This window comes from Chelonoidis abingdonii, chromosome 1 (genome assembly GCF_003597395.2).
Source record: "Chelonoidis abingdonii isolate Lonesome George chromosome 1, CheloAbing_2.0, whole genome shotgun sequence".
NCBI classification, from domain to species: domain Eukaryota; kingdom Metazoa; phylum Chordata; order Testudines; family Testudinidae; genus Chelonoidis; species Chelonoidis abingdonii.
The window spans coordinates 122,850,714-122,870,412 of record NC_133769.1 but is presented as its reverse complement, the minus strand read 5'-3'; the positions used below and the strand labels follow the sequence as shown (position 1 = coordinate 122,870,412).

General features: G+C 40.2%; 1 protein-coding gene across 2 annotated transcripts in view; it reads right to left on the bottom strand.

The window, feature by feature from the left end:
• PIK3C2G (phosphatidylinositol-4-phosphate 3-kinase catalytic subunit type 2 gamma) overlaps nucleotides 1-19,699 on the bottom strand; it is a 337,252-nt gene that overhangs the window by 269,052 nt on the left and 48,501 nt on the right. For both annotated transcript variants that reach the window (XM_032796037.2, XM_032796039.2), the window contains exons 8-10: nucleotides 18,189-18,252; nucleotides 7,097-7,219; nucleotides 1,516-1,549 (exon numbers count right to left, since the gene is read on the bottom strand). In XM_032796037.2, coding sequence (XP_032651928.1) covers nucleotides 1,516-1,549; nucleotides 7,097-7,219; nucleotides 18,189-18,252 — 221 coding nt within the window. The remainder of the gene's footprint in view (nucleotides 1-1,515; nucleotides 1,550-7,096; nucleotides 7,220-18,188; nucleotides 18,253-19,699) is intronic.

The following is a 19,699-nucleotide window of genomic DNA, read 5'->3' as shown; positions in this document are numbered from 1 at the left end:
ATAAATAAAAGGGTGTAGACCAGCAGATAGGCAAAAATCTGTTGAAGATCTATAATGCTCTTCAATACATCAAACAGATTTTCTTTGAGGAAAGTGCTGATTCAGTAAAGCCCAAGCTTGCATGTAGCCTTATACAGAGGAATGGTTTAAACTCTTTCCACAAGTCTTTTAAAGAGTGTGGAAGATGATGCATAAGGTGTATGAGGGACAGATGGTAATTAGCAACTATTAATTCATCTCATGTTTAGCAAATTGTTGCCATCACTAGAGTGGAACAAAGCTCATGGGATAAACAATTTCTTCTTCCAAGGAGAAGGACCACAGACCATAGGTGCCTCCTGCATGCTCACCTCTCCTCGCCTCTCACTTGCATGCTCACCTCTCTGCTATGCACAAGGACACTTTGCTCTTTCCTGCAGATGAGGATGTAGGTGCTCTTTATACAATTGTGTTGTTATTTAATTTATTTGTAATGAATTTGAAAAATGTGGGAATGATCAACCTGGAGTCTAAAATCCAGAATACAGGTACAGTTGGTTAGCAGCTACAAGCTATCTTGGCATTGATCTGGTCACCATACCCCAGCCCTGACCAGAACCATCTCTAAAAACTTGTCTATACAGAAAACTTTTCCATAACAGCTATTCCTGATTTATTCAGGAACAAGAGTGTCCATCCACGGAGTGCCTTATTTTGAATTATCTTAATCCATTTAGGAAGCAGATTGAGTTAATCTGAAATAAAATATACAGAGCTAATCTGGAATAGTCAATCTGCTTTAAATTCACAGTTTCTCTTATTCTGGATCAGCTTTTATGTATAGACAAACTCTAAACATGAAGGGTTTTTACATTCTTTGCATCCATTCAGTTCTGAGAAACTCAGATCATACTGCAACTAAGAGTGATTGATACTTCTTTTTTTTAGTGCAACATGGACATCAGTCTGAACAAATAAACTGAGACCATTTAATTAATTCACATAAGACATCAAACACCAACCAGGCAGTAACAATTTTCAGTCACTACTAGTCTGGTCTGATTTGAACTAGGGGCACTAAAGATGGATGGTTGTTTGCCTCCATTACCATGTTACTAAATCCCTTAAATTAAATCGCTAGTATAACAGCACAGAGTTTATAAAGAGGGACAGAAATGTTAAAGACAAACCTAAATTGGCAGCTTCACCGTGGTGCTTCATTTCTTTTTTTCAGAAGGAGAAGGGAGATTAAGGACAACCTCTAAAAGGGGCTCAATCCACTTTGCCTTTTAAAATGCCCACTATAACTGACTATATTTTCTAATCTGAGTTAAAAAAAAGACTTATCTCTAAGATGAATTGGAGACAATATAATGATCTATATAGACTTTGAAACACTTGCATTTGCTTTACTTACAGGAAATGGTTTATGCTATAAATTAAGTAATAAATTCTTTAACGTTAATTCAAATTGAAGAATGTGCATTTTGCTAATTGTTTATTGTTTGCATTAATGTCTAAAAGAAACATCTTTACCTCTGACTGGAGTTTCTACGTTTTGAAGTGAATTCTAAAAAGACAAGAAAAAATCATGAGTATTTATAATGCAGAAAAGACTGAACACCAGTTTTTATTGTTGTGAGAGATGGTATTGGTCAGGCATACAGATTTCCTATGGGAACTGCATGGCGGTAAGCTGGTGCTGGGGCAAAAGAGAGAAGCATAGATCATGAGAAGAACTTACTGCATTTTCACTCAGGAGATCAGGGTTTGGTTCCTATTTGTACCACAAACTTCCTGTATGATCTTAGGCAAGTCACATAGGGTACATCTACATACTACACAGCCCACAGCAGTGAGTCTCAGAGCCTGGGGAGGCAGACTCGGCCTTGTGGGGCTTGCACAACAATAGCCAGGGCCGGCTCTACCATTTTTGCTGCCCCAATCAAAAAAAAAAAAAAAGGCCGCTCTGACTGTGTCGCCCCAAGAATGGACGGAATGCCACCCCTTAGCATGTGCTGCCCCAGGCACGTGCTTCCTCTACTGGTGCCTGGAGCCGGCCCTGACAATAGCTGTGTAGCCGCTGTGGCTCAGGCTGGAGCTTGGGCTCTGAAACCTAGAGGATGACAATATCTTCTTTCCCCTCGTCCTGTGTGTGTCTTGTCTGCTTCTACAAGTTATTCTATGTAGACAGATGTCAGAGCCCCATTAACTTTTCCAAATGGGGTGCCTAAAAGTTAGGCTCCCAATTCCTAGCTAGAGAGCTCAATTGGAAGCTTGATTTTCTACAAGTGATGAGCAGGCAACATCTCCCACTTCCTTCACTGGGAGCTGCCTGGTGCTCAGAATCTCTGAAAGATCAGACCAATTATTTATGTGCATAAATAATTTAATAGATGATTTGTTAAAATTTAATTTTAACCGGCTGCGCCACCAAGTCTTCACTTGCAATAAGCACCATTCATAAGTTAATATTTACCAACATGCCAGAAATGCATTGCTGAAGTATAAAGCTGAAACATAGACAATGCCTATGTAAAGTGAATACTGCAGTATGGCATTGGTTTGTTTCTTAACAGCATCCTGTTGGAACCCTTGCCCCACTGAAGAGTCAATTATTCTGTCATACTCATTAATCCCTTTGCTGTTGATCAGGGAGACCACACTTTATTGGCCCCTGTATGCAGCAGGATCCTCTCGAATGCTCTAATTCATTTACAAGCAGTGCTAGTACCCAGCTAGTTAGGCAGCACTCAGCTGGTTAATACGCATGGAAGCCCAATGCTTACTTGAGGGAAGAAACAGTGTACTGGTTTAAGATGTTTTCTCACAATCTTTACGCAGTGAAACAAATGGGAACAGAGACCTTTGTTTTATTCTCTTGCATTTTGTAAAGTAAATAAACTTTTTGGAAAAGCTCTGATAATTTCAACATACTGTAGCTCATTTAATATATAATGGATTAGTGCCTGTTCTGGCAGGATTTGGTCTCCTAAGACTTTTTGTGAATCACAGTAAAAAAAAGACTGTGAGAGAGGGATGAACAACATTAATTGTACAGCAGGTCCACAATTTTCCTAGAATAGATTTTAAGAATTCCCAGGGTCAGGATGTCTGGAAGACTGGATGAATCTTTCAGAGAAAGACACTGCCAGTTCATGCAGAAACTATCACTGATCCCAGCTTCTTTCATAATCTCCCAACCACAGGACAGGAGCTTTCATGGCAATGAGGGTGATTTAAATAAAGACACAGAGTTGGAAGAAATGTAGGCACTATTATATATAAATGTTGATGGAATAGATAGAAGTACAGAAAGATACGCAAAAATACATTACCATATGTAATTTGCCTTGGAAGGAGCAGGCAGCAGTTTCCCTGAGGGGTAATGTGTGCAGGCAACCTGCCAATTGGATGGGTAAAAAGTATTCCAAACAAAATCACAATATATAGTACTCTAAAAATCAGGAAACTATGTGAGAAAGGAAATAGAATTGTTCTTCTGGCATCTCTCTATTTCCTGATGTATAATCCTGCAGCACAAGGAATGCAGCAAGCAGATATGCAAATTTCATTTGCGTAATGGCACCAAAATTGGAAAAAAAAATTGGATCCTTGAACCAGCTATGCATCCTGATTTCAGGCTTTCAGTAGACAGGGACTTATACTCATGGAACCCCACAGGAAACCTGCACTACTTTGGCTGCTATGTTGATGGGAACTACAGAAACACCTAAACCAGACATATTAGATAGGTAAGTGGTCCATAGATCCCTAAGAATGAAGGGGAAAAAATGTGTCATCAGTAGCCAAAAAACACTGCACCGTATTTTTATGGGGCCAACACTCCTACTCATGACTTCAATGTGAGTTTTGTTTGAATAAGGACTAGAGGAGTTGGCCCATCATCAAATATCAAACTACTGATTCAGGCTTCATATCTAAATATAGGAGATAGATATGATGAGCTAAGTTATACCTCCTGAAGATCTGGCTCATCATTTATCCATACTGCACATATATACATATTGTACGTATATAAATATAGATATACGAAACTATACTAGAAAACTGAGTTGAACTTGAGTTGCTTACGTGCAGCAAAATATTTGTCTGCTTGTATTACATTTATAATTCAGCTGCCTCTGGATGAGATGCAGCTCTTTTTGAAGCAAACCTGAACTTTTGAGGGGCTGCCCAAGTCTAATCAACTGTCCTAGCACTTGTTTCTGAAGCGTAGGAAACAAGAAGCAGCAGAGGCATTTGCTGGCACGGGAACCATTTGGTGGCTGAATTCAGCTATTTTTTGAAGTCAGTTGTTTATCAGCTCTGTCTCACGAAGGAGGGGAGGAGGGTGTCACTCAAGGTCATGGACAGCCTTCAAAAGAAAGCTTCAAGGGAAAGTGAGCTAGGTCAGCTAACTAAGCCTGAAGGAAATGTTGATAGAAGAGAAATCTCATCAACACGAAACTACTTCTTTGTAAGGTTTGCATCAATCTAGATGTTCTATTCAGGGCTGGGGAGGAAGTATTTTATCAGAAAAGAATCCACAATACTTCCTTTTTAATGTTCAGACTAGGCCACCACCATCACCATTTATTGCTTGCTTTACAGTGGCACCAAGAGATCCTAGCTGAGACCAGGTTTCCATTGTGATAGGTGCTTTGCATTCAAATAATAAGAGGCAGCTCTTGCCCTGAAGAGCTCACAATTTAACTAGACAGGACAGAAAAAGTATTATTATTACTCTGCCTATCTTCAGTATAGGAAACTTGGGCACAGAAAGATTGTGTTATTTGGTTCACATTACAGAGGACGTCTCTGGCAGAGCAGTGAATTGAGCCAGTGCTGGGAGTGCAAGAGAAACCCACCACAGGAACACATGAATGAGAGTTCTCGCTACAGAACAGATCAGTTTATGATTTGGGTTATCTCACCTAAGTGCTGAATTGCCAACCAATCCAGTTTACAGTTTTACAGGACCTGGAACACTGACTCCGAAGAAAAGCAGAGCCCAAGCTTTCTCGATGGATTTTATTCACTAACAGAAACTTAAGACTCATGTAAGGAGATCTGCAATCATAGCTCTTCCCCTACACACACAAACTCCCCAGTTCAATGCTGCATTTAGGATACTGTTTTCTGATTAGAGGTGTCCAAGGCAGGCCATGATTTGGATATTTCTATCTCTGATTTCAAATGGAATGTCTGAAAACTGGTTCTGACAAGTTAGGCAAACCTGATTCAAACTGGATGTAGGTTGCTTCATAGGATTTGTGTTCAAGAGTGCTGATGAAATAAAGGGAAAGTGGCTTTCAGAACTAGAATCTCCCTTCGCCTGGGGGCCGGGGGTGGGATCCATTTCCCAATGCAGTACCAATTTGAAAGAATCAGTCTCAGCCTTCTTCCTTTTTATATTTTTAGTTCATTTCTAAAGGAGCATTTATCCCACAATTAGCCTTTTCCCCATCTCAAAGAACTGGGTTCTTCAGCCATTTGTTTATTAAGAGCATGGCACTGAAGAAAATACTCTGTTCATATGAAGATTTTTAATTCTTCCCCAGAAATGATAGATGGATTCTACAGATGAAAGTCAATAAGCCTGGTCATAAACTGATGTAGTTTCTTTTATTTATTTCTCTACTGCATTTGTCACCTGAAATAGCAGAAGAATATTCTTGTGAATATTTATATTTAAATTAACACCACACCAGAAGATGTATGGTATTTCACAGTCCCATTTAGATTAAATTGTTACCATGTGGAGCTTCCAAACACTTATCAATGAAGCACCACACATATTCGGAGTGCTATATAAACTATATTAACAATGAACAATGAACTAGAAGGAATGCTAGGGAAGAAATTAAAGGAAACCAATTGGTCTGATTTACTGTGAGAAAATTGAGCTATCTACTCTTATGGCATAGTCTAGGAGGACTGAATATAGGGCTAGGAAATAAGATTTTCTGAGTTCAAATTCCAGTTCTTTTACTAATTATGTACCCTTTGGCAAGTCCATTTCACCTCTCAGCCTCAGGTTTACTCGGATAAAAATACTTTGAGAGAATGATGATTTTATTGGGGTTTGAAAGTGTGAAGAGCACAGGTTTAAATGACTGACTTAAGAAGATTGTTCTTACATACATCACAAGATTTATGGGCTAAAACTTTGTTCTGATATTTGATTATTTAACTAAGTGTACTGTGCGGGAGATAAAATGATAGATTGTGGATGAAACTAAGATCTGGCAAACCAACAAGAATGGGTCCAATCTTGCAGTTCGTTCCACATGAAAACTCAAGTCAATGAGTTAGGACAGCAGGATACAGACCACTTATGGGAAAACAGGAAAACTCAAACTTCTTAAAACACTGAAGTAAAAATTTCATTAATGTGAGAAAGCATCAGCATGACCGGGGCAGCTACAGGCACCAGCACGCCAAGCGTGTGCCTGGGGCGGCAATCCATGGGGGGCTCTCTGCCAGTCACCGCAAGGGCGACAGGCAGGTTGTCCTTCAGCGACATGCCTGCAGAGGGCCCGCTGGTCCCTCGGTTTTGGCAGACCTCCCGCAGGCGGGCCGCCGAATCCGCGGGACCGGGGACCTCCTGCAGGCAAGCTGCCGAAGACAGCCTGCCTGCCGTGCTTGGGGCAGCAAAATAGCTAGAGCTGCCCCTGAGCATGACTAACCCACAGTGATTAATGGCCTGATTTTCAGTAGTGCAGAGTACCTGCATTCCCCAGATGCCAACTTAAAATGGAGCTTTGAGTGCTCAGAACCTCCGCTAACCAAATCCTACATGACTTGCCCAAGGTCACACAAGTCATCTATGGCAGAGCTGGGAACATAATCCATCTCTTCTATGTCCAAGTTCAGTACCCTACCCACAAGACCAACCTTTTATTGCTTTCTAGTCATACATTTAATTGCTCACAACCTTTTCTCTTTTTAAGTTGCCGCTTCCTAATATTCATCTCTGAGAAAATAAGTAGCAAGGCCCTTCATCATAATCAATGAAGAAATGAATGATACCTACTTAAGTTATGGTGTCCAAGAGGGAACAGGACATCAGCACTTCAGGCCAACCTTGTAAATGTTTCAGTGCATTCTTTACCTGTGTTTTTCCCAGTGGCACTGAACGGAGTTTCTTGACTGCATCAGTAATAGCCCTGGTTTCCACAGAACAGAGAACGCTGCAGATTGCTTTAGCTTCTTCAATCACTTTATCCACTTTATGCTGTTGACAGCAAGGAGAAAAAACCCATTTAATAGAAATACCTTACAAAAAACTCATCACTAAGTTAAACTGAAGTCCGTGGGTGCATCCAAAAATAAGTCTGGCACAAAAGACATGACATACTACATAAACCCAGGAACTTTGCAGACCACTGAGGAGTAGCAAAGTCTTCAAGACAACAGGCACGAAACTCTTTATGCCTTACATGATTCTTATAGAGCAGATAAAACTTTCCTAATGAAATCTTTAACAAGCTAGGTATCATCTGCTTCAGAGTTTGATTACATACTTGAAAGAGTCAGGCCAGTTTCACCAAAGGTTTTATGGAGGTTTAAGAAGCTTTTGGCATATCTAAGCTAAGCTTCTTGGACTAATACCTTGTTTTGATTGAAAACTGTGACCAACTTAGTCTCTAAGATTGATTTTAAGGCAAAACGTGGTGGTTTAGCTGGGTTTCATAAAAAAACCAAACACAAATTCTGAACAAACAAGTTCTGTGGGACCATGAACCAGATAACATGGAAACTTCAACCAGATGACTTAGAAACTTCAAAAGCTTTTCAGGAACCCTCAGAGTTATCGCCACTTTTTATCTCCTACTCATATCAATGAGCCATTCTGCAGGGCCATGTTTCTCCCTCCTAGAAGTACCAACTCCTTAGAGTAATTATCTCTGACACATGGATAGGAAATTGAGTATTTTGTGATCTGTTTTTCTGCAAAAGAAATTATATTTTCAATCTATTAAATATTCATGAAGATAAAGTCCAGATTTTTAAAATATTGTATTTTACATGCCCATTGGCCAAATTACACTGTTTTTTCCACAAACTGAGTTGTTCCACATATATGATGTGTATTTAAGAATCTGTGATCCAAAAGAATATATCATCCTTAAGTGGGTAACTGTTATGGAAGCTCCTTATGCATGAAATGTCACCCAATAGAAATCATGGCAGAGATTAGAGAGATTAGAGATGCTGCTGGAGATAATGATGGAATTCAGCTGGGAATTTGAAGGCATAATGCAGGACAGGAGAGGAGAGGTGGTACAGACAACTCAAGATTTGCGGACACCTTCTGAACAAAAAGTTTCTGCAGGATGGACTGCAAGAAGAGCAGAGTGATCCATGGAAGAATGTGACCATGAGGACAAGGTAGAGACTCAGCTAGTGGTGATAAAATTGAGTTGAGTAACAGGTTTGCTGCACTAGGGAATGAGGAGGAAACAGGTAGAAGATACAGTGGCAAGGAAGAAAAGAAGGGAAGCCAGTCCCTACAGAAGAGAGGTAGGGATGGCAGATAAAACCAGAAACTGGAGTTTAAGGAAAAGTGAGGATGATGTATAGGGGAAAGCGACACAGAACACAAGTCAGATTCATTCCAACATCAGGATGAGACAGGTCTATGTGTTTAGGGACTCCATACTCAGAAGAATCAACAGGTCTCTCACCAGACCAGATCCAGATCCAAGGGAAAGTATGCTGTCTGCCAGGAGCAAGGATACAAGGTGTGGACGTGAAGCTGATGAGGATCCTAATGGAAGCAAGGATAAGTCCACTGATTGTGCTGCATGTTGGGATGAATGATATTGCTAGATTTCCCCTAAAAGACTTAAGGATGAGTATGCTCGGATGGGTAAGCTGCTTAAAGAAGAGGAAACTCAGATGATTTTCAGCTGAATTCTCCTGGTCCCTAGAGAAGGAGGGTGAAGGCATGACAAGATAATGATAGTCAACAAATGCCTCAATGATTGGTTCTGTGAAAAAAGTTTTGGGATGACTAATCATTGGGAGATATTAACAGAAAGAAGAAACTCTTCTCAACTGATGGACTCCACTTGAGTATTAAACTTTTGGGACCAAGTCTGGCATGATTGATAAGAAGGGCTTTTAACTAGGAGATGAGAGGAGAAGGTCGGGAGAGACTCATGAAATCTCCACGACTGGGTTTCAATACACGGGAGGAGGAAAATCAGCTAAATGAAGATATAATAAAGGACAGTGAAACATCACAAAGTAAGAGTATTGACAGCACAGAGAAAAAAATTACAAATACTGAATGGACTGGCAGACATGTAGTTGTTACAGTTAGTGAAAGGATATCTAATCCAGATAGAAAACTGGGTGAGATCCTAGATAAACAATGGAAATATTTGTACACTAATGTGAGGAGTGTAAACTAAATGGAGGAACTGGAACTACTGGGGCAGGGTTTTTCTCACATGCTCAGGGTCTAACTGATCACCATATTTAGAGTTGGGAAGAAATTTTCCCCTGAGTCAGATTGGCAGAGACCCTAGGGATTGTTCACCTTCCTCTGCAGCATGGGGCATAGGTCACTTGCAGGTTTAAAATAGTGTAAATGGTGAATTCTCTGTACCTTGAAGTCTTTAAACCATGATTTGAGGACTTCAGAAAATCAGCTAGAGATTAGGGGTCTGTTACAGGAGTGGCTGGGTAAGGTTCTGTGATTTGCAAAGTGCAGGAGGTCAGACTAGATGATGATGATGGTCCCTTCTGACCTTTAAGTCTATGAGGTCAAATCGGGTATTACAGGGATTACAGAAACCTGGTGAAAAGCACTCATAACTGGAATACAAGTACTGAAGGGTATGTGCTGCTTAGGACAAATAGGAATAAAGGTAAAGTTGACAAGATAGTGTTGTACATCAGTGAAAATCTGTTTGGGTCAAAATCACTTTAGATAATAATTGTAAAAGAGGTTGACTCAGGATAATTCTAGGGGGTTGCTGTAGACCCCTAGGGTCACACTCATATGGACAGAGATCTCTTCATATATTAATAGAAAGATCAGTACTATTGGAAATTGTGTCATAATGGGAGACTAACATATTGCATATAGATTGAAGAATAAATGCTACTAATTATGGCAGGTCCCATTTATTCCTGGAAGTGATAGCATCAATTTCCTTCGAATTGTCACTGAATGAACAAGAAATGATGTAATTTATTTCAGACTTGGTTTTGGTAAGTAGTGAAGACATCATAGAAGGTCATAGGAAATAATCTTGGATCAAGTAATGATGAGTTGATTTATTTTAAATGAAATGGAAGGATGATCAAAACCAGGTCATCAACTACGATTTTTTACTTCAAAGGGGCAGACTTTGGGAAATGAAAGGAATTAGTTGAAGTCAACTGCACTAAAGAGCTCAGGAACTTAAATGTGGAGGAGTCTTGAATTTCTTCAAATCAGGAGTGCAAAAACTATCTGAAATTTGCCTCACAAGCAAGGGGGAAAAACTTGTAGGGAAAAGCTCCATACACAGAAAGATCAATAACCTTCACAAAAAGGTTATTAGGAGTAAGCAGAGAGCCTAGAGGGAATGGAAAAGGGGGCTGATCAGCAAAGAAAACTACATTGTGGTGATTAGAAAAATGTAGGAATAAAATGAGAACTGCAAAAAATCAAGATGAAATAGATCTTGCCAAGGAAATTAAAATAAATAAGAGGTTTATTAGTTTAATAAATAGAGAGAGAATAAGGAAGGATGAGGTTGGACCACTATGCAGTGTGGATGGGAAGAAGATTAAAGATAATCTAGGTATGATACAAAAACTAAATAAATAAATTGCCTTTTTTTTCATTAAAGATAATAATATATAGAATGTGTGCAGGAAGGCAACACGGCTCATGGGAATGAGTGTCTAGAAATAAAACTTATTTCATCTGAGGTGAAACAAAAATGTAAGAGTTTAATAAACTCAAATCAGGATGAAGGGATAATTTACATCCCAGAATACTGAAAAAACGAACACATGAAATTGCTGGTCTGGTAATAAAGATTTTTAATATGGCTGTATATTCAAATGTATTAATATCATATGACTGGAGAATAGCTAATGTTGAACCAAAACTTAAGAAAGGGAAAAAGTGATTTGGGCAATTAAAAACTTGTTAGTCTAAACCGCAGTCACATGCAAGGCTTTAGAACAAATTATGAAGGAAATAATAATTAAATTAATGGGAACATAATGCAATGAGGGTTTACCAAAGTTAAAAGGTGAGTTTGGCACAATCTCTTTGAGAAGAGAGCTGTTTTTTTAAAGATAACGGAAATGTAGTTGGTCTAATATCCTTGGACTTCATTAAACAATTGACAACACTGCATGGGAAATTATTAGTTAAATTTGAGCAGATGGGGCCAAATACTAGAAAAGAAAAGTGGGTAGAGAACTGGCTAAAGGGGAGAAGGCAGTGGGTTGTGCGGAAAGACGAATTATCAGACTGGAGGGAACCTATTACTGGTGTTCCTCGAGGATTGGTTTTGGGACCAGTATTATTCAATTTTTTATTAATGATCTTGCACAGAAACTAGGAGAGCACAATTAAAATTTGCTGATGATACAAAGTTGGGAGGCATTGTCAATACAGAGAAAGATCAGATTATTTTGCAGGAACATCTGGATAATGTTGAAGACAGGAGTGACAGAAATGGGATGAGATTCAATAGTGCAAAGTCATACATTTAGGGTCTAATAATAGGAATTTCTTCTACAAGCTGTGGGCTGGAAATGACAGACGAGAGAGACCAGGGTGTGTGGGTTGATCACAGGATTACTATGAACCACCTATGTGATGAGGCTGTGAAAAAGACAAAAGGCAATCCTAGGAAGAGCCAGGCAAGTCATTTCCAGGAGAGAGAGAAAAAAATATTAATGTAATTTTACAAGGTGTTAGTAAGACCTAATTTCGAATACTACATGCAAGTCTGGTCACCCATGTTCAAGAAAGATATATTTAAACTGGAACAGGTGCAGCAAAGAGGTATTAGGATGATCCAGAGAATAGAGGAATTAGTTTAACAGGAGATTGGAAGAGCTTGACTGGTTTACTATTGCAAAAAGAAGACAGGGGATTTAGTTGCTCTATACAAATACATCTGGGGTAAATACCAAGGATGGCGAAGAGGCAATGATGGCACAATAAAAAAATGGATATAAACAGGCCATGAACAAATTCTGGCTGGAAATTCAAAGAATGTTTCTAACCATCAGAGGGGTGAGATTCAGGAACAGCCTCCCAGTAGGAAGTGGGAGGGCAAAACAACTTGAGGAGAGAGCTGGACATATTTATGAATGCAGGGCCGGTGCAAGGATATTTTGCACCCTAGGCAAAACTTCCACCTTGAGCCCCGAAGCATCACTTATTATAAACTTTCCAAAATGAATACTGCATAATGTGGCATTGTTCATTAGCATTAATACACATTTGGCTTGAAAATTTATTAATTTCATTATTTAGACTACATATTTAATGAAAATAAATGAATAACCTGACAGGAGGTGGGGCTGGATGGCTTCGGGCACAGGGGCGCAGCATGGGTTGGCTGGACACAGGTGGGTGTGGGAATGGTTGGCTTTGGGCAGGGCAGAGGATGCAGAGCTGGCTGGAGATTGTGTGCGGGGTTGGCTGGAGACAGGGGAGTGCGGGGCTAGCTGACTTCTGGCAGAGGGGTGTGGTAGGGGTTGGCTGAAGACAGGGGGTGTGGGGCTAGCTCGCTGCAGGCAGGACAGAGGCTGCGGTGGCGGCTGGAGATGGGCTGGCTGTGGGCAGGGCAGGGGATGCAGCAGGGGCTGGCTGCGGGCAAGGGGTGTGGGGCTGGCTGGAGGCAGGGCAGGGGGTGCAGCAGGGGCTGGAGATGGGCTGGCTGCAGGCAGGGCAGGGGCTGGCTGGAGGCACGGCAGGGGCTGTGGGAGGGGCTGGCTGGAGGCAGGGCATGGGGGTGTGGCAGGGGCTGGCTAGAGGCAGGGCAGGGGGGTGCGGCAGGGGCTGGCTAGAGGCAGGGCAGGGGCTGCTGCAGGGGCTGACTGTGAGCAGGGTGACAGGTACCAGGGCTGTCCCTAGATATTCTGGGGCCCTATGCAGCCCTCCCGCAGGGGGAGTGCCCCAGGCTTCCATGGGGGGGCAGGCCTCCGGGGGGGCAGAGCTGGCTTGGAGGGCAGGGAGAAACCACCTCCCAGCATTCACCGGCGGCGCGGCTGAGGCCGAGTCTCTGCACTTCTCCTCGCTGGTGAGTGCAGGGGAGTGGGGGCACAGCAGGGCTGAGCAGGGGCGGGGGCCCTGGGGCAGAGCAGGAGCAGGAGCAGTACGGAGCAGTGCAGTGCCCCTAGTGGCCGGAGGAGGAATGACATCACTTCCCAGCCGGCTGGAGCTGATCAAAGCCATAGCGCCCCCTCGCACAGCAGCGGGAAAATGGTTACACATTTAGCCGGTGCCAGGTGAGCATCTCAGATATTTTGGGTACCGCTTTTTGGCACCTTCAAATCTTGGTGCCCTACGTGGCTGCCTAGTTTGCCTAGTGGTTGCACAGGCCCTGTATGAACGTGATTGTATGATGGGGTTGCTTGTAATGGAGAGGCACAGGGCTCAGCAGCAGACATGGGGCTCACTTCTAGTTAACATGTTTTGTTCCTAAAAGCTCATCGTTCAGGGTTTCAGCCATCCCCCTGCAGGGTCAGGAAGGCATTTCCCCTCCCTCAGTGTAGTCTCATTTGTTTGTTTTATGTCCTTCCTCTGAAGCATCAGGGATGGCCATGGCTGGAGATGGGGCACTGGAAGGGGGGGGGGGCAGGGCACTGGGGTTGGGTGCCATCAGTCTCTCTCTCAGAACCTTGATTGCCTAGTTCTTGCCTACATGCTGTAGATCTAACTCATCACCATACGTGGGGTTGGGAAGGAATTTTCCACCAGATCAGATAGGCAGTGACCTTACTACGTGTTTATTTTGCCTTTCTCTGCAGTTTGCAGTGAGGGTCATTTGCCAAGATTACCTGGGTATATTTCAGGCAGTCATTTCCTTGCCATTGCAGGGGCTTCAGGCACTGGTGCTCCTTCCTACTCTGTCTGTGGCACACAACAGTCTAGTCTCCTGTGGGCTGTAATACAGTGGTCTAATACTGGTTGCTGGCTTCAGTGCGCACGTGCTGCATGGTGTTGGTGGCCTGTGATATTCAAGCAGTCGATCTAGATGATCTGGTCATCCCTTCTGGCCTTAAGCTCTATGACTCCAGGAATCTAAAAGGGGATCTCTGTAAATACTACATACTTTATATTGGGGAGAATACTTAAAATAATTTCCATGGATTCCTTGTTTATTTGTACTATTTGACTGCCTTAAAGACTGAAATACATTCTCTGAGCAAGCAAAAACTCTCCGTCTAAAATATTCTCTATGTCTCTGTACTGATAACATTCCTTTCAGTGAGCTACAGTGTGTTAATGTGCTGATAAAGTTATTTTTGTAACTCATCCATTTTTATGGCCGAAAGAGGAAAACTGCTCCTAAGATGAACTTTTTTATTTCTAAGCTGAAGGTCTGTAACTGAATTGTAACAAGAAGGTTAATATCTATCATTAATAGAAATAAATATATTGGGATAACTGTATCATTGGTCAAATGCCACTGACTTAATTAGATCAGGGATATATTATGTACACTCTCTGACGGAATTTTGAAAAATAAAACAAACACACTTTTTAAAAGAAAATGTCGCCTTAAGACTGAAGGGAAAGGAGATTGATTATGGTGGTTTGTGTTCTCTAATAAACTTTGGAGCTTCCTTCAGTCTTAAATTGATCCATCACTTTCTAACCTGCCCCTTTATAAATCATTGCATTTTCCTTTCTTCCTCCTTTCCCCTCCCCCTCCATCAAGTTGATTTTTAAATTAAATGCTTGCAGATTTTCCTCTCTGTATGTACAGGGTACACATAACCATACTGGCGGGAGATGCTAAAATGAGACAGCGTTGTTACCACCTTAACAATGACAAAGCCAGAGGATTATGTGGGCTTTTTTATTGTATGGACCTGGAAAATATTACTATTTTTCTTTTCCGCATGTTGATATGGATTTGTAACACAAGGGACTTTATCTCTACAGAGACACGCACACACAGGCATTTTCAGAGTAATACATTATCATTGCAGACACACAAGGCTAATCCATGAATAGGGCGATGGCTATGCTTCCTCTGCAGGAAAAATATCTTGTTTAACATTTTCAGAATACATTGTGGATTCCTATAAAAAGGCATGTTGGAAAGTTTTGAAGGGTGTTTGCATTTCCATGACATAATGTGCCGTTAAGTGTGAAGCAAGAAATTTTATAATTAGATATGGTTTATGGACTTGGTACTCCCAAGGCATGGATCTTATTGCCTTAAAGGACACAGATGTGAAAAATATTTTAAACTAGATGTGACTGATAGATTTTTCTCTCATCATCTCTCTTTCCAGACAGACATTTAATACCTGGAGAGTCCTCCCTTTCCAGATACAGATATATCACATTGATTTAGCCTTAATGGACTGAACACAGACAGACTCATTTTTCTATAGCTATTTTGGGAGGCTTTTGTTCTAAAATGTCCTAAAATTCAGGAGGAATTAAAGTAAACATAATGTACATGTTTTATTTACTGAAAATATTTAAATAATACTATTTAATACTATATCTTTTGGAGGATATTTTGATGATTAAATTATTTCTATAATTAAAACCATTCCACTGTGGAACATCCCTTTTATGAAAAGTTAAACAAAAAAGTTTCTTTACAGGCTTACAAGAGATGATTAGGGTGACTAGAATGGCTAACATTCAGGGCACTAATTCTGTGGCAATGCTCCATACATGCTTGGTCAAACTGCATCTCTTATGCTAAAAATTTCATACTTCTATCTCTCTGATTTTCATTTAGTAATAGCAGCAACCACCATCTAGCTTGTAGGACATTTACTGTACATTAATAATAGCGAGGATGACAGTTCTGCCATGGATCTCATTCATGGATTCCATGATTTTGAAGTTTTTCAACAAATAACCATGACTTATGGGGTTTGAAGATGTGGGTATGTAAATGGCTGAAACAAATTTACTGAGGACCTGGAGATCGCCCACCTTAAAACCAGAGCTGGAGGACAGACTAAGGTCTGAGTTCAGCAAAGCACTTAACCACATGCTCACTGTTAAGCAAGTACCTAAGGCTCATTGGCTTAAAATTAAGTGCTCTACTGAACAGGGATGGATTTACCCTCCTAACTTCCTACACTGCTGCAAGCTAAACAGGCAGATTCCATGACCACTTCATAGCTTTTTCAGGACAGCTACCATAACACTTAATTCTAATAATAGTTTTTATGTGCATGGAAAATTTCACACACAGCCCAATTCTCTGTTGTGTTACAGTGAAGTTATAACTGGCATAAAACTGGTGCAATACAATGAAGAATAAAGGCAACACCACTGTAGGTTCAGGAAAGGATTGTGAACTCAACAAGGCACAAAACTTAGGTCCTGATCCTGAGGTAAACTCTATGGTCATATCAACACTGCAAAAAATGGGTGCATTTTTAACATCTGTTAACGAATATGCTAAAATTTAAATATCATGAGTTTACGCTAGGGTAAACTACAAATATTTGTAGACTGCAACAAATGATTGTGTGGGGTCTAGACTAGTCTTTAGGTTTGATTAGCCTTTGATTGCCAAGAACTCCAGGTAAAAATCTTAAATGGAGGATGTCCCAGGGGTTTTATATAGGTGCAGAGGTCTGCCTTCACAGTATATATTGCAGGATATGGAGCTTGGAGTGCAGTTAATTGTGTGATTAACAGTTTGCACAGCTCCTTTCCAGTTTAGAACCTTTTTTGCTTTGGTCCCAACCCTGCAAGCACACATGTATAACTGAACTTAATGGAACTTCTCACATAAATAAAAGTCTAAGATGCTGCAGTATTGGGGTCTCAGACCACAGTCCTGTAAACACTTAGCCATGTGCCTAACTTCACAAACATAAGTAGTTCCACTGAGTTCAAAGGAACACTGTTCATGTGTAAGTTAAGCAAATACCTATGTGTTTTCAGGATCAGGGCCTTAGCTTGAAATTGCTGTGTAGTTTCAGTCCTGAATTGCTGATCTATGTCCCATGGTCACCAAGACTTGGAATGCCATTATGGGGCTGCATTGCACATATTTCCTTGCACTAAAACACAGCCCAGGCTGCAACTGAACAGATGATGAGTCCCACAAAAGTAAAGTCAAGGATTTTCACACAAAGGTAAATTCTTTTGCAAGAATTTTTGGTAATTTTTCATAATTCAAAATGGAAATGTCTACTTCACAAAAAAAATCTTGAAAAAGTGAAATCTGGGGTGGCAGGGGATTAGTACCCTGAAACAAGATGGAGATTTTTGGTTGTGCTTTTTTTCTGGCGCATAACATTTTGCAAGAGAATTCCTTACTTTAACACAACCAATTAAACTCTACTGCATCAAACTGTAATAGCTCCAAGCTGCTGCATGAGTATATTCTGTGATCTAACAAGGTTTTGTGCTTTCTTTCATTTCCCAAACCATAAATGAAAGAAGGAAGAACTAGTATAACCAAAAATAAGATGAGTCTGCACCACCTCCAGAATCTCAGCTCAACTTATTTGTCGTCTTCATTCCCTCCTAGATTATCTGTCATTTAAACGTGCATCTTCATTTTAGGGTTAGATTGGAACCCCTTCAAGTTTTATATTTATAACTGATCCTGAAAAAAACTCTTAAACTCATGCCTGACTTTATGCATGTGATAGTATCATTGAAACATGTTTAAGTGTTTACAGAATTGGGGGAGGGGCAAATTTTGCAGACTCACGTGATTACAATAAAACTAGATCCAAATATTTGGGTGCTAACTCAGAATAGAGCCTCAGATGCTTCTGTTGTTCCCCAACACTAGGAAATTGTTACTATGAATGTTTTAATCTTGTAGCATTTATCATAATTTAGATGTCATTAATTTTAGTTTAAAATTTCCACACCCTTTCCAAAACAGGTTAAACAGCTTTAATTAAGAGTTCTCTTTAATTCAGTTTCAGGCAGATTAATCTAATAATTAGAGACTTTTCACAAGTAAGCTAATGCTTTTCTGGCAAAACAGGCTGAGAACAAATACCTCATTTTGCAGTAGATATTCCACTTGACCTCCATATTTCATAATAAATGTAACAAGGTTCTTCCTGGAAATTTAAAAAAAAAATCAAAAAAAAAAATCAACATTCAGTTAGTGGTAGGTAGAAAAAGAAAGTGGGCATTATTTTTACCTCGCACTATAAATCAGGAAGAACTTCACTGGCCACAGTGATTTCACATTGGTATAAATATGAATTCAGAATCAAGACAAGTGCTTATATAGATTTCAAAGAATACTGGACCTGACACGTCACTTCCCTTATGTAGTCACTTACCCTTGCACAAAGTAGGTTTAAAATACTACCATTCCAATCTGGTGGCATTTTATACCTACTTTTTAGAAACATAAGCCACTTAAGCATCTGTCTAAAGCTAAGCATATGCTTAAGTCCCATCGACTGTGTGTGTTTAAAGATAAGTGCGTGCTTAAATGCTTTTTGAATAGAGATGGACCTAAGTGCTTTGCTGTCTAGGTTTGAAAATAGGGTGGAAATCTATGGATAATCAAGTCCTATGTCTGCAAAACGACTGGAAATAATTCTGAATTTTATAAACTTTGAACCAGATCACTAGTGTAGAAAAGTACATTTTTAAAAAGGGACAGTGTTGAAATAATGATCATAAATTTAAATAATTACTTATATTTCTAATATTTACACATTTAATTTTTTCAAATGATTTCAGTTTCAATGATTTCCCTTACTTTCTAATATGTATGTTGTGGCTTTACTTTTCTACTCCATTCAGGCTGAACTTGGGAAACTGATGTAACCCACATTAACCTAGTGTAGATCTCTATCCCTTAAGTCTGTTCCTGCCTCGATCCTGTAATATATTTTGCTCATGCATATATCATGTTGGAACCAATGCATATCCAGGGATCCAATGACATTAGCACATTGGGTAATATACAACAGTTTTGCAACATAAGGCAGCAAAATGTGAGAACCACTCTCAGATGTTGATTTCTATTCAAACTTGTACATGATAATGCAGAGTAATATACTACATACACTACAGCATTCATTTTTTTAATTTCCTGACAGCTGAACTTCTTGTGGCGTGCTGACAGGTTTCCTTTCCAAAAGGCCATTTATTAATATGCTAATAAAAAACTGTATCTAACAACACTCATCAGGTAAACCAGCATGTTGTATTTAACAGCATTTTGATGCTGAGGAATTTGGGCCAAAATTAGCCCTGGCATAAGTGAATACAATTCCACTGATGTCCAGGGATTTACACCAAGTTTGAATTTCACTCTGGGTGTTCATTATAGCAAGGGATGGAGGTATAGACCTACCAGTGGATATACTGATCTGTTTCATTAGCTACCCACTTGCCTATAAGAGGAATCTGCTGATTTGCAAGGGTAAGGTATCAGCTCATTCTCGTCATTTCATCCCAGGCCAGATAATAGCAGCTAAAGAAGTCATGTGTTCATTATTCTCCATGGGAGCTAGGTAGAGGGTGACCATCTTAACCAATTTGGCT